General features: G+C 35.1%; 1 protein-coding gene across 1 annotated transcript in view; it reads right to left on the bottom strand.

The window, feature by feature from the left end:
- Nucleotides 1-14,255: 14,255 nt before the first annotated feature.
- LOC121731561 (uncharacterized threonine-rich GPI-anchored glycoprotein PJ4664.02) overlaps nucleotides 14,256-23,163 on the bottom strand; it is a 33,012-nt gene continuing 24,104 nt past the window's right edge. The window contains exons 6-7 of the mRNA XM_042121043.1: nucleotides 15,769-22,888; nucleotides 14,256-15,623 (exon numbers count right to left, since the gene is read on the bottom strand). Of these exons, the coding sequence (XP_041976977.1) occupies nucleotides 15,518-15,623; nucleotides 15,769-22,888 (7,226 nt within the window). The 3' untranslated portion in view covers nucleotides 14,256-15,517. The remainder of the gene's footprint in view (nucleotides 15,624-15,768; nucleotides 22,889-23,163) is intronic.

The following is a 23,163-nucleotide window of genomic DNA, read 5'->3' as shown; positions in this document are numbered from 1 at the left end:
AAGATTATTTAATAAATTTTGTAGTATTGTTGCCTTTCAAGTTATTTATTTTGTTAAAATTAATTCCGGTAATTTTACCTGACTACTTTTCCCTATTTTAATAACATTGAAATCAATTCATCAGACAAAAGAATTAATAAAGTCCGTTTTCGTGGCATGTTATTAGTGACCAATTGGGTCGTGCGATTATCGCACTTCACGCCAATCCGACCATCCAAATTCAATTCTGTCAGGAACCACTAACTATTTACTCATACAAAAATTTCTATTCAAGATTCTCGTTACAAGTAATCAAAAATTAAATCGCAAATCTGTCTGCGTGTAAACTGTTTAGTGTCTATCACAGCCCACGAGTATTCTACGTCATAATTAAGTAACATTAAAAAACTTGAGAGGTGTCAAGGGACACCTGAATGGAACGAAGTTATTTCTTACTAGATGACGCCCGCAACTCCGTTGCGCCAAAACTCGTTTATCGCGCCGGAACCGTACATTTTTTTCGGGATAAAAGTATCCTATGTCCTTTCCCGCGACTCAAAGTATCTCCATGCCAAATTTCAGCAAAATCGGTCCAGCGGTTGGGGCGTGAAGAGGTAACAGACAGACAGACACACTTTCGCATTTATAATATTAGTATGGAGGAAGTATGGATGTTCAAAAAACCTGTTTATTCTCAAAAAACGCCATCTAGTTACACACACACACACACACACACACACACACACACACACACACACGCACAGTAATACTATCAACGCCCTCTGCTCCTACCATGCAGGTACTAATAAAAAAGTGTCGAGGTCAAATATCGTTCTGTCTAGCTTTGTTTACGCCGAACGCACTATAAGGGACTTCGTTCCAAAAAAAAACTGAAACTTATAGAGCCTACGTCATCTTTAAATGAAAATTCGTGTAGGGGTTTTTGGGTGAAACAGTAAAAAATAATATAAACTACGCAAATTATAATATTAGTATGTATAAAATTTTCGAATGTGAAGATGGATATTAATACGTAAAAGATAATAGGCATATTAAGTGTATTATCGTTTAAATGACAAGGTACAAAATGGAGAGCTCTAAGTAGATAGAGGCTTCGATTACGGAATGTGATTGCTAAATTCCGTTTTCCGGAATCCCAGTTTGAGTAACGTAGTACTGGCTAGTGGGTTTAGGACTTAGGTATCCTTATTTGTGGGCTGTGCTGTGGATTATACGAGCATCTTGTTAGGTAGAATAGGCCTCTTAGATTACAGTAAGTAACGATTCACTTAAGCACCCGATTGGGTGAAACAAAAGCACAGCTGAGACATTACTATTTTTAACCGACTTCCAAAAAAAGGAGGAGGTTATATGTTCGGCTGTAGAGATTTTTTTGATATATCTAACTACTATAAGACCACGGGAGACATGTAGGCTACTTTTAACCGACTTCCAAAAAGGAGGAGGTTATAATATGTTCGGCTGTGGTTTTTTTTGTATGTTCAACGTTTACTCCACCGTTTGTGAACCGATTTTCAAAATTTTTATTTTATTACATTAGGTTTCACTCCAATTTAGTACCATGTTCACAAAAGTGGTGATCTGATGATGGGATCCATGAGTAATAGAGGGAACTCCTCAAAATTTATATGGAAACATAATATGGTGATTTTGATTTTATGAGAAGCATCCTAAGCATATGCTATCTAAATGCAAGATTTTGCACCAAGGTATACTATGGTTCCGAAGATACTAAGAGAATTTAGTATCTTCGGATTCCTTACAGATACAAGTTTGGGGGATTAGGCGCTGTTTTAAGAACTGAAAGCATATGCTACTATGCAAATTATATTCATCATCATCATCACTTTTTAGTTTATATTATTTAAAGAATATTATTATTGTTTTTACCTTGGAAGTCATTTTAATTTTTTGTTAAAAATAATTGCATAAAATGAACGATTCCCGTGAAGAACCTTTCACGCGGGCAAAGTCGCGCGGAACGTCTAGACTCTAGGTAGTTACAATACCTATACAGGGTGTAACAAAACTAAGTGACAATACTTTAGGGTGTGTATGGGTCTCGTATATATAGAGTTTGCTGTGAAAGAAGTAGCAGCTCTGAAAGAGTAACTTTTTTTTCACCTTTGTATGGAAAAATTCATGATGCGTGAGCGCTTGCCCATACAAATCACAAAAAAAAATATGCTCTTTCAGCGCTGCTATTTTCACAGCCTAATAATAAACAAATAATAAACCCTATGTTAGAAACACATACACACCCTAAAGTATTATCATTTAGTTTTGTTACAACTTGTATAGTTGTGCAACGGGTGGACAGCATAACGTCCAGGGTTAATTTGACACCAGCTAGTGAAATTTTATCCGGGCTTAACATTGCGACTTTCCCTTTTGTCTGGTGATTTTCACATATTTTATAAAATTGACAATATTATAGTAATTATGCACGGGATATATATTTGGTAGGTTGGTAGGCTAAATACCCTTTCGTTGTTTATGCTTTTTTTTTAATATGAAATAAGGGGGCAAACGAGCAAACGGGTCACCTGATGGAAAGCAACTTCCGTCGCCCATGGACACTCGCAGCATCAGAAGAGCTGCAGGTGCGTTGCCGGCCTTTTAAGGGGTAACAGGGGAGGGTAGGGAAGGGAATTACAGGGGAGGATGAGGAAGGAAATAGGGGAGGGTAGGGAAGGGAAGAGGGTAGGGGATTGGGCCTCCGGTAAACTCACTCACTCGGCGAAACACAGCGCAAGCGCTGTTTCACGCCGGTTTTCTGTGAGGACGTGGTATTTCTCCGGTCGAGCCGGCCCATTCGTGCCGAAGCATGGCTCTCCCACGTCATTGTGGCTTGATCAAAACTGTTTCTTTATAATTTAAGTACTTAAATTAATAGGTTGGGGAATAACTCTTTTCGCATTATAGTATGTATGAACTTGTCATAAAATCTCTTGGGTTATACCAATTGTATCTGGCTGATTTTGGTATCATTAAAAAGTTTTAATTTTACAAAAGACAATTCCAAATTAAAATTAGGTAAATGTAAGATTTTCATTTGTTTTTCATAGTGTTAAAATGAGTGATTCTAATGAAGAGATTCGATACCTTTTAAAATTGTATTACAAAAAAGGTAAAAATGCAACACAAGCCGCGAAAAAAACGTTTTCAATCCAGAAAGATACCAAAGATGGACATCGCTCTAGTTGCCCTGTTACGGACAAAACTGATGCAATTTTTGAAAAAGTGGAGTAAGATCGGCATATTAGTAGTTACAATGTAGCTGAGACGACAAAACGGTTTTAGCGCATTTGAAAAAAGCTGGGTACACAAAAAAGCTCGATATTTGGGTGCCTCATGAGCTCACTGAAAGAAACCTAATGAACCGTGTACTCATTTGTGATTCTTTATTACGACGTAATGAAACCGAACCATTTTTGAAGAAGCTGATAACTGGTGATGAAAAGTGGATCACGTACGACAAGAACGTGCGAAAAAGATCGTGGTCAAAGGTCGGTCAGGCTTCACAGACTGTGGCGAAACCCGGGTTAACTCGCAACAAGGTGACGCTGTGTGTGTGGTGGAATCGGAAGGGCATTATTTATTATAAGCTGTTACCGCCAGGCAGGATCGTCGATTCTGAACTGTACTGGGAACAACTGATGAGATTAAAGCAAGTAGTTCAGAGAAAACGGCCGGAATTAATCAACAGAAGGTGTGTGGTTTTTCACCATGATAACGCAAGACCTTACATATCTTTAGCCACTCAACAAAAATTACGGGAGTTTGGCTGGGAGGTGTTAATGCATCCGCCGTATAGTCCTGACCCTCAGATTTCCACCTGTTTCGGTCGCTGCAGAATTCCTCAGGCAGTGTCAGGTTGACATCACAAGAGGACTGCTTTTGACACTTGTCGCAGTTTTTTCATCAGAAGCCCCAAAAATTTTATAGCAATGGGATCATGTCCAAGATGGCAAAAATGTATCGAACAAAATAGCACCTATATACTTTAGTCAATTGTAAATAAACTTTATGAAAAAGCTTTTGAATTTTTATATAAAATGCGAGGACACTTTTTCCCCAACCTAATATTAAGTTATCAAACCTTAGGCGTTACTTACAGATGAAGAAAAGGCTATGCGCACATAATATATATATATATATATATATATATATACACGTGGGAGAGCCATGCTTCGGCACGAATGGGCCGGCTCGACCGGAGAAATACCATGTTCTCACAGAAAACCGGCGTGAAACATATTCCCTATCCTCCCCTATTCCCTTCCCATCCCTACCCTCCTCTATTACCTTATTCCCTCTTAAAAGGCCGGCAACGCACCTGTAGCTCTTCTGATGCTGCGAGTGTCCATGGGCGACGGAAGTTGCTTTCCATCAGGTGACCCGTTTGCTCGTTTGCCTCCATATATCATAAAAAAAAAGTTGATAATTCTATGAGCATTTAGCTAGGTTCGACATAAAGACACGAAAGTTACATGAAAGGTCCGCCTCTGAATTATATTATACTTATTCTTAATTTTACTAAGTAAGCGTGTGAATTGGTAATCAGTAATCACTATAGTGACAAAAAAAACCGGCCAAGTGCGAGTTGGACTCGCCCATGAAGGGTTCCGCAGCAGCAACTAGGTTTATTTTTATTAAATTAAAAGGTTTTTGATATTTTTTTTATATTTCAGTTGATTTAGTGAAAGTTAATTTAAGGTTTACCATTAATACGTATAGAAAAAACTACTAGCTAGATCTCATTCAAACTAATTTTCGTTGGTAGTTTTTATAGTAATGTACATCACATATATTTTTTTCAATTGTCATGCCCCTACTTTAGAAGTTAGAGGGGACACACATTTTACCACTTTGGAAGAGTCTCTCTCGCAAACTATTCTGGTTAGAAGAAAATAATATCATGAACTTCAATATGATTTTTGAAGACCTATCCATAGACACGCATAGGTTAGATGAAAAAACATTTTTTTGTTTCAGTTGTACCTATGGGGACTCCAAAAATTTATAATTTTTCCATTTTTGTATCAAAATCTTAATGCGGTTCACAGTCACATACTACATCTACTTACCAAGTTTCAATAATATAGCTCTTATAGTTTCGGAGAAAAGTGGCTGTGACATACGGACGGACAGACAGACAGACAGAGTACATGACGAATCTATAAGGGTTCCGTTTTTTGAAATTTGGCTACGGAACACTAAAACAGAATTCAATAATTACCTAAATAAATTCATATAAAGACTTCTAGGATAAAAAAAATAAAGCCCTTATTACTGAGTAATAATTAAAATTTATACAAATAATACACAGATTAATTAATACTTAACATAACAACATTCTTCTATACAAAAGAATTGTAACAATACAACCTACAAATATACAAACTTTCAAATACGAGTATTTGCTAATACAAACAAGAAAGTTAGCGAACAATATAAAAGTAATGGAGAAGAAAGGAATGGATGTCGAGGACTAATATTGGTGCGAGAGGGACGAACTTATTCAAATTGAGGGTACATATTTCTACATAGGTAACAAATAGCTCGTTGAAGACATGTGGATAAGACTCAGTAGCTTAAATATTTTAAAACATTTAATTTGAATATAATATTAATTTTTTTTATATTATATTATATTTAAAAAATAATGAAAGTAGAGAGAAGCGGCTGTCAGGCCAGTAGTTAATGTTGATATCCAGTCAAGAATATAACTTTTAAACAGTAAAAAAATAGTACCACCTATCTAGTATTAGTAAATACACTTTTTATATTTAAGTACTATGTATTAAATTATTCATTTTAAAGCATTCCATTTTAAATGATGGATACGTATAGGTAATATATGTCGTCGTAACTCGTAGCAAATGTGCAATACAGTAATCTGATGTTACTGTAATATCTGTAGAGGTTGAAAATAAGATGAATAAAAGCAAAATATCGATCGAATGCAATATTTCAATATTTTTTTTTTACTTTATATCATTTTTCAGCCAATGAAAACCTTCGTAGCATAAAATGAAGTCCATAAAATATGTTTTTGGCATTTCCATGTTATGATATTGAACAAAAAGTAGAAAAGTTAAAGAGAGCTGCAGGAGCAACTTTAAGAACAGGTATTTACACTGTTTGAATATGTAGGTTGTGCAGGTACTTACTTATATAGTTTAATTTATTTCAAAATCACTTAAGACTTTGTAAATTGTAATTACTTGTTTATAGTAGACGTATGATGAATTATATTTTGTATTGAAACACAGTGACGCAACGTAACCGTTTGTTCACAATATTGCCAATGAAAGAGCAACGACGATACTATGATTGTCTAAAATAACTAAATTAATGATAGATATAAAAAGTTGAATTATATCTAAGTACGGTCTGCATAAGAATTTTAGAAGCCAACTGAATCGACCCGTTTATCATAATATTACACACTTTTAAATCATCAATGTCTTTTTTTGGAAATTATAAGCTTTTCCAGATGTTATAGGATCGCTAGCCAGTATAGTTTCTGCTCAGGCATCGAATGGGGAAATGCTGCTGACTTGAGCTGCAGAAGTGAGCTATACGTTCAATTTATAAAATGTCAGCTCTTTTGAATCTCTAAAGAAAAGTTTAAAGAAATTGGTATTCTAATAATATAAGTCAATGATTTTTTAAACGATGGCACATCTTGGGAGTAGGATGGCTGCTTGCAAGGCTTTATCTACATTATTATTTATTATGCATGTGACTTACAAAAATATGTATTCATGTTGACATTCTACATTGTATAGATTAGGTAAGTTATTTATATTGTAAATTTTATAGTTCAAAAGATATTTTTTACACTTTTTTGGTAAACAGTGGCCCCGTGCTGGTTCTTCTCGCCGGGTTAATTCCCGAACCGGAGGCAACACGTAGGACGTTCTGAAAACATTTGAATCTTTATTCAGAAATAAAGCATTTTGATTTTTAATGTGAATTTGTTAGACAAACAAGAGTTGCTCGTTCTGAGGGTTTTTGACAGATGTTTATATAGGTACTTATTCAATAGCGTTGTTGATGAAATTGAAACACGTCAATTAAATTTTTTTTGAAACCGGACATGTTGGCATGTTGACATGACTTGTAGTCATGACTACAAGTTATGTCCGGTTTATATATATATATATATAACACGTAGGACGTTCTGAAAACATTTGAATCTTTATTCAGAAATAAAGCATTTTGATTTTTAATGTGAATTTGTTAGACAAACAAGAGTTGCTCGTTCTGAGGGTTTTTGACAGATGTTTATATAGGTACTTATTCAATAGCGTTGTTGATGAAATTGAAACACGTCAATTAAATTTTTTTTGAAACCGGACATGTTGGCATGTTGACATGACTTGTAGTCATGACTACAAGTTATGTCCGGTTTATATATATATATATATATATATATATATATATATATATATATATATATATATATATATATATATATATATATATATATATATATATATATAATATATATATACACACACAGCTAGTTATAATAATCTATGGTCGTTTGCAAAACATTTTTTATGAATGTTTATTTTACTCAGGGCTTATAATATAACTCTAATAAAAGTAATAGTTTTTATGTCTAAAAAATATTAAAACTCAAATAAAAAAATACATACAATAAAAATTTACCAAATCTATCGGAAAGTTTAAAAAACAACAGGCGCCGTCTAGCGAGTTAAACGAACACTATAACGAACGAGTTATTAGCTTGAGACTTCAAAGTTGAGAGCGATTCACTATGCGATCCCCTTTCCCTTGTGCCTACGCGTTTTAGTGCCTTGTTGTACGGCTAGATGGAGCTCTTATTTACGAATAGCGCCATCTAAGGAATTTTATAGAAAGTTGAAGTCACAAAACTAAATATTATTTTGAAAGCTTGAGACCTCATTCAAGACATCGAAGCATCACTATGCTTCGATGTAGAGCTACCACTGCAGTATCTCTACACATTTTGTCTGTTGTCGGAATACTTCTAAAGTCGACTTAATTTCTTATATTATGTGTCCCGACACCGGTCGTGTCCGATCCTTTAATGTCATGATGTGTTATGTGTGGCATATTTTATCGACAAATTGGCTCTCAACAATTTTATTATGTATACAATGTGTCCCATCTCCCAACACATTGTATATATAATAAAATATGTTTGTTACTTACTATGTCTATGTTTCTAAAAATAAGCCTCAGAGGCTCTCATGATTTAATTGAGATTTGAGTATAGTAGTTTTACAGTCAGTAATAAAAGATTTTCTTTTATACTTATATCTATCCCTATTACTCTAGTTAACAAGTGCCATTTTCGTCAAAACCTGATCTCATGCACCGAAAATTATGATTTTGGTCTCATTCGATTCGGAATACTATCTAGAACATTTTATCAAAATTACAAGAGGGGCTGAAAAAAAATGCAAAAGTTATAAACAACTAGATGTCCCGCGCGGCTTCGCCCGCGTAAATTAGGAATTTCACAGAAACCGTACATTTTCGAATAAAAATAATAAAATAACTATAAATACTCCTTTCACTGTGGTCTACTCTATATAAGTGCCAAATATTGCTATAAAAATTGCTCTAGTAATTCGTGAGATAAACCCTTTCTAATATTTTCCCCGTCTTTACCACATTTTCCTGAGTTTCTTCGGTCGTAATTTTTAGGAGTTTCCTCGATTACTTATGAATCCTTCATCAGATCACCACTTTTGTGAATATAATACCAAATTGGGATGATACCCTACATACCAAAAGAAAAATTTTGAAAATCGGTTAACAAACGGCGGAGTAATCGTTGAACATAAGAAAACGAACATAACACCTCCCCCATTTTGAAAGTCGGTTAAAATTGTAGCCTATGTGTTATTCTGATGTATAAGCTATATTATTGTAAAGTTTCATTAAAATCCGTTCAGTAGTTTTTGCGTGAAAGAGTAACACAAACATCCATACATCCACACATCCACACATCCATACATCTATACATCCATACATCCAAACAAACTTTCGCCTTTATAATATTAGTAGGATTAAGTAAACATAAAAAGAAAGATTTGTTTTTTTTTTAATATTTCGAAAACTATTTGAGATAATCAAAATTTGAAAACAGATCCTTAAAGAACAGAAAATTTCCTAAAAAAATCCTAGATTTTGGAACCTTACCAATATAGCTTTAATTGAGCGACGAAAGTAACGGTAAAAACGCGTGGTTCGGGTTTCGCGTAATTTGCCGCAATCTGCCACGTGAACTTAAAAAATATATTTTGACTGATTAAATATTAATACAAAGAAATAAAAAAAATTGGGCACTAAGTAGACATATCAACAAACAATAATCCGTCAACAAAAATAAAATATTATCACCATTTCTTTAATTGTTATGCTTTTGTTGATTTGTTAATAGTCACAATTTTAATGTTAACATAAAAACTCTCATTATTTCAAAACAAGAAATCGAGAAATTTTTATTATTCTTTTGAGCTAATCTTAAAAGGGCTAAGAAGAGATATCCGTTAGAAAAATTCAACAATATTGATTTTTCACTTTTTTATGAAATATCAAAGGCATTCATGAATTTTTCATGTAAATATAGCAATTAGGGTTTTTTCGTCAATAAAAATTATTATTTAAATTTTATTATCTATACTTCTATACTAATATTATAATTGGGAAGAGTTTGTTTGTTTGTTTGTTTGAACGCGCTAATCTCAGGAACTACTGGTCCGATTTAAAAAATTATTTCAGTGTTAGATAGCCCATTTATTGAGGAATAATACTAATAGGAGCAAAGAAATAGAGGAAAGTGTGGAAATAACGGGGGGAAATTATTTGAAAGGGCTTATTTGAACATGCTTATCTCAGGAACTACTGGTCCGATTTGAAAAAAAATTTCAGTGTTAGCTAGCCCATTTATCGAGAAAGGCTATAGGCTATATTTTATCACGCTAAGACTAATGGAAGCGAAGTAAAGAAAAATGTGGAAAAAATGGGGGAAATTATTTGAAAGTGCTTATTTGAACGCGCTAATCTCATCAACTACTGGTTAGATTTGAAAAATTCTTTCAGTGTTAGAAAGTCCATTTATCGAAGAAGGCTATAGGCTATATTTTATCACGCTAAGACTAATAGGAGCGAAGAAATAGAGGAAAATGTGGAGAAAATCGGGGCAAATTATTTGAATGGGCTTATCTCACGAACAACTAGAACAATTTTTCTGTTATTTGGCACAGATATAAGAAGTAGACCACGTGAAGGATCATAGGCTATTTTTTGTGGACTTAGTTTTCTGTGAAATATCTAATTTACGCGGGCGAAGCTGCACGGAACGTTATATTTCGCGTGGACCCATTTCGCTGAAATTTGAGTAACGAAAAAGGACAAGGAATACTAATTTTGTCCCGGAAAATGTACGGCTCCCGCACAATAAACTTTTATGATTATCGCCTAAGCTATTCAATATATTTTGATGAAATTTGGTATGGCAATACTCTCAGTCTTGGGAAAGGACATGGGATACTTTTTATCCCGGATACGGTACGGGTACGGTTCCCACACAATAAACTTTTTATGATTAAAAAAACTAAAGTCCACGCGGATGAAGTCGCGGGCAACAGCTAGTTTATAAATAAAGAAATATATATTATTATCTGGCTTATAACAAAACAAAATAATTGGATATAAAAATACCGTAATTGCTTTATTTACATGACTAATTTTGGAATGCCTTTAAATGTTAATAAAAATGTGAAAAAAAAAAATTGAATTATTTCAGCGGGGATCTCTTAAAAGGCCATTTAAGATTAGCTCAAAAGAATAATAAAAAAATCTGGATTACTTGTTTTGAAATAATCAGCGTTTTACGTTAACACTAAAATGGTGACTATTAACAAATTCAGAAAAGCATAACAATTAAACAAATTTTGATAATTTATTTTTGTTAATTGATTAATGTTTATTAATATGTCTACTTATTACACAATTTTTTTTATTCCTTAATATTAATATTTAATCACTTAAAATATTTTTTAGTTCACGTAGCAGATTGCCGCAAATCACGCGAAACCTGAACCACACGTTTTACCGTTACTTTCGCCGCTCAATTAAAGCTATAAGGATTATTGATAAGGTCTCAGAATTTGGTATTTTTTAGGAATTTTCCTGCTCTTTAAGGATCTTTTTTCAAATTCTGAGTATCTCAAATAGTTTTTGAAATATTAAAAAAAACCAAACCCTTCTTTTTATGTTTACTTAAATGTTTATAACTTTTGCATTTTTTTTCAGCCCCTCTTGTAATTTTGATAGAATGTTGTAGATGGTATTCCGAATCGAATGAGATCAAAATCATAATTTTCGGTGCATGAGATCAGGTTTGTGGCAAAATGGCACTTGTTGACCAGAGTATATATTATGTTTCGTTTATCAACTTTACTAATATTGACTATTGTACTAACAGATTTTTTAAATTCGAAATTAGTCCTCTAACCTAACTAATAATTAACCTTTTAATTTGAATTAAAAGGTTGACTTATTTTCTAAAAAGTGATTAAGTAGTACTGTACAGTTACACCATTTTCCGGGTTTGTAGAGTGTGAAGATGTGTTAAATATAATATAGGTGTTTGGTCGCTAAAGTTCTTTTTAACCGACTTCCAAAAAGGAGGAGGTTATATGTTCGTCTGTTTATATATATTTTTTTGTATGTTCAACCATAACTTCGCCGTTTGTAGACCAATTTTCATGATTCTTTTGTTGTTGTACAAGGTTGAATCCGAGGTTGGTACCATGTTCACAAAAGTGGTGATCTGATGATGTATGGAAATATATAGTGATTTCGATTTTTTGAGAAGCATTCGAGGTAAATGCTACCAAAAAGTAAGATTTAGCACCAGGTTATACCCTGGATCCAAAGGTACCGAACAGAACTTTTGAATCCTTATAGATACAGGTTCGGGGATTTCAGCGTTGCTTAAACAGCTGAAAGCATAAGCCAATACATTAATTTGATTGATCATCATCATCACAACCATAATTATACCATGGGTCATCACATTATAAGTCAATTATTGCTACTTTTCGTGATATTTTGCATCGAAGCAGATGTTTTTGATGATTACCTTGTTGTTTGTGGACCGATTTTCAAAATTCTTGTGTTGTTTTATAGGACATAATATTAATTTTATATAACAATTAAGAAAGCGGTGAGCTGATGATGGCATCTATGAGAAATCGAGGGAAATCCTTGAAATTTATCAAAACACTCATAGTGGTTAAAATGTTGTTTCTAGTAACTTAAGCATATGTTACGTATAAGAGAAATTTCATACGAAGGTGTCTCTTGGTCCAAAGGCACTGAACAGAACTCCTGAACCCTTAAAGATAAAAGCTTGGAAATTGCAGCATCGCTTAGCTGATAACTGCAAGCATTTACCACAATTATTTCGCTTACAGTAATATAATATGGATAGTTAATATTCCTGTACTGGCTAAGTTCTATGTCAAGTATCTCAGTTCTGGGCTGGTACCGACTTCAAAAGAATGAAAATTGAGTACAGAATTCGTTGAGATTGAGTCGAAATTTGAAAAAGGCACTAATGGAGAATAAGAATTATTTCATACTTTTTAGGTCATTTTAAGAATATTGTTTTTTCCTTGGAAGTCGGGTTAAATTTTTTGTTAAAAAATAATAATTTAATAAGCAGTTTCATTTCTATTTTATTGCTTCTTTTCTTATTCGATGTTTCGATCAATTTTGGAACTAAAGTATTATACAGGACACAATAAAATGTAATAGATTACCGTATATACCTAATTATTGTTTTTCTGGAAGAAATTACTGTAAAGTGTAAACACGCCGCGCCGTCTAGTTGTACAGTCTCAATGCTTCGATAATAATAACTAGCTATTTGACCGAGCTTTGCTCGGTATTCGATGAAAATGACATTTTCTAAAAATGATTCCTAGCTAGATCGCTTTATCGCCCCCGAAACCCCCTATATACTAAATTTCACGAAAATCGTTGGAGCCGATTCCGAGATTCCAATTATATATATATATATACAAGAATTGCTCGTTTAAAGTTATAAGATTCATTGATTTGTAATAGAATAAACCAGGGGTCACCAAATGGCGGACCGCGGTTCGCATCCGGACCGCCGACCCTTTGTATGCGGACCGAGCATTTTCGAAGGTGAACTTCGTTAAAAATAAATTTCGGTCTTGACTTACTGATGAACATCTCCAGGATTTAATGTCAATAGCTTGCACCAATTTCAAATCAAACAAGCAATAAAATTGTCACTTTTCTCATTGATATGTAGGTAAATAAATACCTTTGTAATTTCCGTAGTTACCTTTGTTTAATAAATATTTTTTTATTATAATTAAAATGTACGGACCGCGAAGGTCATTTCTTTTCTTAAAATGGACCCCGAGCGAAACTAATTGGTGACCACATTAATAAACGGAACCCTTATAGATTCTTATGTCTGTCTGTCTGTCTGTCTGTCTGTCTGTCTGTCTGTCCCTATGTCACAGCCACTTGTCTCCGAAACTATAAGAGCTATACTATTGAAACTTGGTAAGTAGATGTAGTCTGTGAACCGGATTAAGATTTTGATACAAAAATGGGCAAATTACTAAAAATTTTAGGGGTCCCCAATCCCCATAGGTAATAAAATTGGTTTGGACGAGATCTAGCAAGTACTTAGTTTTTTTTTATACGTCCGTCATTTATGACGGACGTATAATACTTAGTTAAATCAAAAACCTTTTAATTTCATAAAAATAAACCTTATTGCTGCTGCGAAACCCTTCATGGGCAATTCCTAATCGCACTTGGCCGATTTTTTTCCTATCTCCAGTATTGTCACAAGTTTTGAATTACTTAATTTAAAACTTGTAACAATGCAATAATATGTTAAAAAAAATAGAAAAAAAGTTAATATAAAAATCGTGTTTTTTAATAATTATTTTTAACTATTATTATTTTTATTTTTATTTATTCAAGGCGTTTAAATCAACTTATTAATAACATAAATTATGTACCATAACTTTGACAAGATCGTCGCATCAAGATTCAAGACTAAACGCCACTTTATCTCCAATAACATTTTATTAAGCTTAAAGCTGGTGTTTGAAAGTGGATAGGGCAAGGAAATGTATTCATACAAAACAAAAGAAATTGTTTCAAATATTTTAATTTAATTTGATTTTGACAGTTTTATGTAGAGCCAGGTATTAAAACTATTTTAGTTAATTGAAATAAACACGAGAGGAAATAAATTTAATGGACATTATTTCGTGTGTCGTTTTGTAACATCGTATCGGCTGGAACTACAATTTATCACCGGTATAAACAAATATTTATCACTATTGCTATAACTTTAAATAAATAGAGGTATAATATAACTACAAATCAGGAGGAGGTCTGTACAAACTAATGCGGCCGGCCCCTCTGCGCGTCGCCGGCCGCAACGGCGCGCGACGCGACGCCTCTGTACCGACCTCGACCTGTCGTCTGTTCTAGAGTCTACCAGCACGTTCGTATCAAAAGTTACAAAAGGTCTCCGACGTTTTGATACATCATAAAAGTTTTTCCTAAAACAGCAGTCGGCCGCGTTCACTTTAAGTGCTAGTGTAAATTGTACTTTTCCAAGATTAAAGAAAACAAGATTGACGTCGTGTCGTTTTCTCTAAGGTCGGATGAGGAAAAGTAGCAGCCGAGGCTCCGCTATACGCCGACACGTCGACTGGTACTTTTCTGTTTCATGTAAAGGGCCTTTTATTCCTAAATTAAAATAGTCACTGGTCTCAAAACATGGCTTAAGTACTATACACCTAAAATATATAAATTATTACAAATTAATATAAGGCATTTACAACATCTGAGTTTCTTATTTAATTTCATACTTACACGATACTAGATTGATCGCATGTAACATCGTGTAAGCATAAAATATTTGACTAAGCTTATATCGGTAAAACAATTAATTAAGTATAATAATAATGTTATAAATGGTCAAGATTTCGGCGATCTAAGCTGACCCTGAAGCTCGAAACATTAATTAGCTCCGTTCGGTCATCAAAGTAAAAATATTATACAAAAAATATTTTTAAGAATAAAATTTAGAATGTCTTTCTTTACCTGCATAAACACTTAGTTCTATCGTTTGGCACTAACTTTTGTAAACAAACAATTAATTGCTCATTATAATATCTTGACTCAAAAATATTAAATAAAATTTCAATCACAGTCATGGTTTTTTCATAGATATGAGTTGTGCGTGCCATGACACTATGAAAACTAAAAAAAATACTAGTAGCATTATTATATGACACGAAACCTTAATCTAATTTATCGCGAAATTTGAGCATTTTCTTGTGCATAAAAGAATACATGAATGTTACCATCACATAGACTTTTATTCTTGTGATGATATGCTGTACTAATTTGACTTCTCTTCGAAGGTATTTCACCTTCGTCTCTTCGCAGACACCGCGGCGGCGATCATTTGCCTCAGCATGGGCTCCGGCGTGCACGCTTTAGGATCACATTTCATTTGTCCGTCCCCTCCACAACTGAAAATATACGAATTAAAAATTAGTTAATTAATTGGTTACACGTCTATTATCTATGAATTCAAAATATCTATTACATGATTACGATACTTATTTATATTAGCGATAGATTTTTTCTTATTTATTAATGTTTGAAAATACTTACGTGCAGTGTAAGCACGGCCCTGACGAAGCTCGTACTACTTCTCCGACCTTATATGTGTGACCCTTAATTTGACAACCTCTTCTTTGTGCCGCACCCTTGTAAGCATGCGGTAAGAAATGAGGAGGTAGTGTTGTAGTAGTGGTGGTAGTAGTTGTAGTGACATTGAGAGTGGTCGCCATGGACACTGGACACTCGTAGCGTGGACAGCAGAAGCCTTGTATAGGTTCTTCGTGGCAGCCGTGAATTGGAGGTGGGCAACTTTGTTGTAAGCATATGATATCACTTCTAAAGCAGAAACAGAAATCACAAGGATCATCTCTTGGTATTTGTTGAGCTGAAACATATACTTTTCCACCGTATCGACAAGTTCCTGGTCCAAAGGCTTGGTCTTCACTATCTCCGTAATCGGGTTCTTGTCCGTATCCACCGGCTCCACTGGGGGGAAAGTCTGGAGACGGAAGATCATCAGAAGGTTTGTTCAATTCTGGCTTAGAAACTTCTGTACCTTCGATTGGTTTTTCTTCGTGTTTATATAAATCATCAGTGTGGACTATAGATTCTTCGGTAGGCTTAGTAAACACAGGAGACATGGTTTCCTTAACAGCTTCCTCTGTTGGCATTGTGACATCTTCAGAAACGTCAGGTTTATGAGATTCGTAATCACCAGGTATGTGTTTTTCTGTATGAGCTTCAATCTCAGGCGTCGTTAATGGTTTTTCTGTTTCAATTGGTGAGATAGTGTACCTGTCTTCTTCTTTAGGTATTTCTGATGGAGATTGCGCCGTTGTTACTTCAGCCTCAGTAGGTGTTTCATCGTGCATAACTTTGGTTGTAGTAGTTGATTTATTCTCTTTAGGTGTAGTCACGTCCATACTTTCATTGGGGCTAGTCGGCGTAACGTTCTCATCATAATCTTTATGAGGAATATCTCCACGGTCTGGGTGTTCAGAAATGTATTGTTCTGTTGTCGATTCTCCCTCAGTTGGCATTTTTGAAGACAATTCATCAGTTGATTGATGAGTATGCTCTTGAAGTTCTATAAGGTATGGAGTTGTTTCACTATATTCCATTGCTGGTTCGGTTACTTTTTGTGTGTCATCTGTAGGTTCAGGTAATTTACTAGTTGGTGTTGAAGACGATGCACTTAATGTCGTGAATAATGTGTCTGAAGTTGTGTCAATCAACTGAACGCCAGACTCAGTTTCTTTTTCAGTTTCTTTTTCTGGTAATCGCAACGTTGTCGGTTGGGATAAGATCTCTTCTTGCGTTGTTTGTTGAGTTACAGTTTCATGTTCAGTGTCTTCCTGAGGTGATTTAAGAGTCGTTCTTTCGTAGGAGCTAGTTTCGGTAGACTCTTCTGTTACTGAGGTAACTTCAGCACCCTCTTGTTTGTCAATTGCCACAAATGTTGTAGTTTCAAGAATGTCCTTATTAGGTTCCCTCAAAATTTCTTTTTCTGTTTGTTCCTCAACCGGTACTGTAGGTACCTCCGCATTGGTTGATTCCTCGGCACCGGTTTCTTTTTCGGTTACCTTTTCTGTCGGAAGTGCTGTAGTAACATCATGCTGGTCTATGCTTGGTATCGATTGTTCAGTTGGTAATTGACTTTCACTATCCTTATCGCTTATTGTGTCTGGTGATACACTTGTTGCTTCTTGTGTGTCTGGCACCTTTTCTGTTTGCTCTGTTGTTTGTTTATCTGTAAAATCACTCGGGAGTTTAGTGACAATATCCTCTTTTTCACTGTAGATTTCTACCGGTTGTGTTGTTCCATAATCACTAACGTTTGGTACGGTCTCTTTCGTAGTCGATTGTTTTTCTTTTTCTCTGTCTAATACGGTAGTTTCGGTATCGTATTTATCCTCATAATCTGTCGGTGATTTTGTCGTTTTCTCAAGAGTATCTTCCTTTTCTGTTTCTGTTTCCAGTAATTTTTGTGTTGTCGTATCGAATAATATTTGGCTAGCTGTAGATTCTTGTGTTACTGGGTGGCTTTCGTATGTAGTTTCTGGTAGTATTGTTTGAGACACTTCTGTAATAGGTGATTGAGCTATTTCTTTTTCCTTATCTGTAATTTGTACGACTGTTGTCCTTTCTGGATATTCAGATATAACTTCAGGATATGTACTTAAGTCAGGGCTATATAGTTTCTCGCCCGACGAAGTAGTTTGTTCTTCATGTTCTAAAGGTTCTTGTTGAATGGTAGTTAATATTTCTTGTGGTTTTGTGGCTAATTTTTCAGTGCTAGATAGCCCTTGATCAACGAATGAAGTTTCTGTTGTAAATGTGTCCTTATCTTGTACAGGAATTGTTGAAGTAAGGTCAGTATGAGGCTTTATGTATTTCTTATCAGATTCATCAGTAACTAGTGATAATGCTGACTGAGGAGTAGATATTTCCTCATGAATTGAAGTAGGCGTAGACACTTCTAGAGGTCTTTCACTTTCTTGGTCATTACGTTCTGGCTGTGGCTCAGTGCTTTCTTTAACAATCTTTTCAGTACTAACCTCTGGTTCTAATTCTTCAGGTTGTCTTGTTTGTAAAGTACTTTCATCAATACTTGGCATTATTTCCGTGCTTTCATCATGAACGTCTCTTGTGACTGTTGCCGACTCTATTTCAGAAGGTGAAGAGGTATCTTTTTGTGTTTCAACATAACTTAGCGTGGAACTTTCGAATGTTGCAGGTGTAGTTTCTTTATGTTCTTTAGAAGTTTGTGTAACCTCTATAGGTATTTCCGTAGCTGATGATGGAGTAAATATTTCTGAAGTAGAAATATCTTGTTTCAATTCATTATCTTGTATTCCACTTGTAGGCGTAGGTGAACTTGTGACAATGTCCTCCTCACCAGAGCCAGCTTCAGTATGTTGTTCAATATCAGCTTCTTCTCCAACTTCCTTAACTGTAGTAATTTCTACGTTGGTATCAATGGCTTTAGGAGTAGTCGAAATAAAAGGCGCTTCAGTTACTAATTCCTTTGTTTCGTACTCACTTACATCTGAAACAACTGTAGAAGTATCAAAGACAATATCTCGTATCGATGTCGTGTATGTTTCAGGAGATTTTGTTTCACTACCAATTTTTTTGATGCCAATGGTGGTCTCCGCCTTTTCTGGAATTACAGTTACTGGTTCGGATATTTCTGTGATCTTTTCTTGTTCCATTTCCATTTCTTTGGATGGTTTTTCTGTTTCAGTGTCACTTGGAATTACCGTGTAAGTTTCTTCTTTTGTTGGTATATCAGGTTTAATACTTTCAGTATGTGGTTCCACATCATAACCTTGAGATACAGTACTCGGGCCAAGTGTATCTTCTAAGTCCACATTCACCTTTATTTCTGATTCTGTAGTATGTGTGTCTTCATATTTTATGTTGGCTTCAGTAGTTTCTGATTTAACATCTGTTTCTTGCTGAGTATTCATAGATGGTTGTTCAGCTTCAGAGCTGTACGTGGGTGACATTGTATCAGTTACAGACACTACATCCGTAGTGGCCTCATGATAGGAGGTAGTGGCAACAGGTACCTGCTGTTCGTCATCCTTATTTATCTCAGAGGTAACTCGCTCGGTACTTGAAAGCTCTTCCTGCTTTTGTGTCGTTGCAGTTTCTTCTACGTGAATTGGGGATACTGTCGTAACGTCTAGTTTATCTGATAAATCTTCATAAGTAGTTGCTTGAGATGAAGCTTGGTAACTAGTTTCTGTTGTATAATATTCATGTTTAGTATCTTGTATCATTGGTACATTTTCCTGGGGCCTTGTGGTGCCTACTTCTTGCTGTTCTTTCTCTGTGATATCAGAAGCTATCGTTTCAGATGTGACATCTGGTTCTCTTTCGGTAGTTATGTTTATTAATTCTTCATCAATGGGACGAGCAGTTGTTTCAACCTTTTCGTCGAACCTTGGAGATGTCGATTGATAATTATATCCAGACTGTGAACTAGTACTAATTTTTGTTATCTTAATTTCAGGTACACTAGTATATGTTTCTTGTACCCCTTCTAATAATTCTGTCATTGTTACATCACCTCCCACTATTCTCTCAGTAGGAACCTCCACCGTTATTGCGTTTTCGCTTTCCCTGTCACGTAATATAGCCGATGTTACCAAATCTAATTGTTGCTCAGTTGTTTGTTGTTGCTGAATAATATTAGCATCCGTACTTATAGATTCAGTAGTGACTTCTTTATGTTCAACTGGAGATGTTTCAGTTTGTTCTTCAATTCTTACAGTTACATGATCTTGATCAGATTCTGTAACATCGGGTGATGTTGTAGTATCCAATCTCGGTTTGGTTAATTTAGTCACCTCTGTCATAGGCAATTCAGTATGTATTTCTGGTACATCAGTTATTTTATCTTTAGTTTCATCAGGAACTGGTTTATATTCGCCAGATTCTGTAACTTCAGCATCCGTTATTTTTACATTCGATTCTGTTATAACCGATACTGTTTCTGTAGCTTTGTCTTCATATCCAAGTGAACTTGGAGTTTCAGTATAGTGCTCATCTAATTTGGTAATTAATTTGTGCTCACTTTCAGTGGCCTTAGAATATGATAATGTACTACTTTCAATTGTTTCAGTTATCGTACTTCCAGAAATAGTTGGGCCAATTATGTCAGGCATATCAGTATCTTCTTGTACAACTTCTGATTGTACTGGTTCTTGACTAGTTGCAGTTTCCTTGAGAATGCTTTCTGTTGCGTCATGTGTGCTCTCTGTAGGAAGTTTGGTGGCATCTTCATTGATTTCGGTAACCTGTCCAACTGCTGGAGTAATTGGTTCTTTATTCGGTTCTTGAGAATATGTTACGCTTATTTCTTCTGTAACTGGTTCAACAAGTTTTGTTTCGTATGAACCGACTGTTACAGTTTCACCTTCGGTTACAGCTTGTTCATTTGTTCGTGCAGTTGTTTGGTCAGAGGTACCTTGAGAAACGTCTTTGTAGCTATCATCGAACTCGGATGTTATTGGTTCCGAAGTACTTTGCTGTTGTTTGGATACATCAGATTCAGTTTCACCAACTGCACTTGGTTCTGTATAAATTGTGTCAACATGAGTTGTATAATAGTCTGGTGGATGAGTTACTTCATGACTAGCGGTTACAATATCTCCTGATTGTGAGGTTTCGGTCTGAGGTATTTCAGTACTTGATAGTGTAGGTACCGTTATATATTCCCCAGTAGGTTGACTTTCAATATTCAAACCCTGAGTGGATAAATCAAATTTGTTTTCAGATTCGGTTTGTGTTTCAATTTTATCTGTAGTATCTGGTTTTACTGTCAGTTCATTTGCAGAATACTCAGGAGTTGTAGCGACTGATTCTTTATGTGTAGTGTCTTTCGTTATTTCAAGATTACAATCGGACCCAGTACATTCAGGAGCTGGTTCTACTTTACAGTTTCCGTCAAGGCAGTCATTTCCTGTTTGTGTATCTTTAGGCTTAGTGCATCCATTTTCTGCAGAACATTCTACAGGTGCATCATGATGTAAGTCGGGATGAGTTTGAGGTAACGAATCTACTTTACAGTTTTCATCATCACAAGAAATTGGTGTATCCTGACTTTGAACCTTATCTTTAGGTACACATTCATTATTAGAACAATCAAGAGCTGCAAACTTGTCTTCCACTGATTTACAATCTGGAGAACTGCATTCAATGGCTAGAATAGGTTTAGGACTTTCTGATTCTGACATCTGGTTGTGTGATTCTGGTGGAGTTGTTTCCTTTGTACTGCAAACATATGTTGGGCAGCAGGAATCTGGCGAATCATAAATTGGTTGGCAATCATTCATATATTCAGGTGGCGCGCTACAAACTATAGGCTCGCATTTTATGATACTACTGATGCATTTGCAACTCGTGTGACAGTTATTAGTGCTTGGTACAACCGAATTATTTTGGTATGTTACCGTATTGAGAAGACAATCGCCTTCTCCAGGTATTCTTCCTGGAGAATAAATCGGTAAGTCTGATTCGTTTATTTCATTTTCAACTGGGTTTATTGACGTAGTTTCAAGCACATCGAACTTTTCTTTAGGTGTAGTGGTATATATGTCAGAAGCTATTTCATCAATTAATGTCTGCGTCTCAATTTCAGGTGTAACGATTTCATCCGTATGTAATTTATCTACTGATGATAAGGTAGTATATTCTTGTGATTGAGTTGTCTTTTCATCTTGGACAATTACCGGAGTAGTGGATGTATACTCGTCTAATGGTACTTTGTGTTCCTTTTCAGGCACTAAATCATCTTCTTTGAGTGTGGCTTCATCTAACATATCTTCCGCTCTAGTTGTTTTTTCCACTTTAGTTGTAACCACATCCTGTAACGTGGGTGTTTCAGTAGTTAAAATCTCTTCTGGCAAGGTATCAAAAGTATTAGTTGTCAAATTATCTTCTTCCTTTACACTTGTTGCATACTCTTTGGGAGATGTAGTGACTTGTTCTTCTTCTTTTATAGTAGGAATTGCTTCAGTAGTTACTTGATCTTTATGTTTTTCAGAATCTTCGAACGCTGGAATGTTCGTGACTGGCTCAATTTCTGTACTCGTTTCGTATGTAACATCAAATGTCGTTGAAGTTCCCTTTGTTTGAGTTGGTTTTTCAAATGATTTGTCTGTGACAGGTACAGTACTGAAATGTTCTTCTCCGCTGCCTTCTTCTTCTGTTACAAATGATGGTATTTCAGTGTACGCTTCATCCGGTTCTAATCTATATCCACTGCCTTCTACGCTATATCTTCTGGGAGGACTAGTCGTTATTTCTTGCATTTCTGTAGTTTCTTCAGTACTGGCTTCGTCTCCTTCGCAAATGTAAGTATCAGGACAACATTGTCCTTGACGAGGCGGTAATGATGTACAATTTTTGCCTTCATTTTCCATTGGTGTACCACATTCTTGAACTACGCAAACAATATCGCCTTTCATGCAATAGCAGTGTTCACATGCTTTTTCAGTTTTAATAAGAGCACCGTCTGGAACGATTTGATCGTCGTGTACACAATTTTGAGAAGGCTGTGTTACAGGCATCATTGTTGTAGTGGTTAACAAAAATCCTGGTGTCGGCCTTATCGTTGTAGTCATGTCATCCAAAAGCGGTATTTCATCTTCAGGATGATCTAAAAAGAGAAAAGAATGGCAATTTATCGTTTTGTTTATCAGTTAATAAAAATAAGTAAATTATAATTAATATTTGTAGCATATAATATTATAAGTATGAAATCTTTGAATGTTAGCATCAAAGAGGCTCCAAAACTTTCGCCCATGTTCATGAAACTTGGCACAAATATAGATATCGCTCTGATTATTGTCATGTCATTGTAATAAATCACGGCTCCGAAACTATTTGGAAGCAAGAAGACGCGGAAAATATTTAACTATAACTGTATGAAGT

This window comes from Aricia agestis, chromosome 11, assembly GCF_905147365.1.
Source record: "Aricia agestis chromosome 11, ilAriAges1.1, whole genome shotgun sequence".
Taxonomy (NCBI): Eukaryota; Metazoa; Arthropoda; class Insecta; order Lepidoptera; family Lycaenidae; genus Aricia; species Aricia agestis.
The sequence above is the reverse complement of the archived record's forward strand: the minus strand, read 5'-3'. Positions and strand labels throughout refer to the sequence as shown.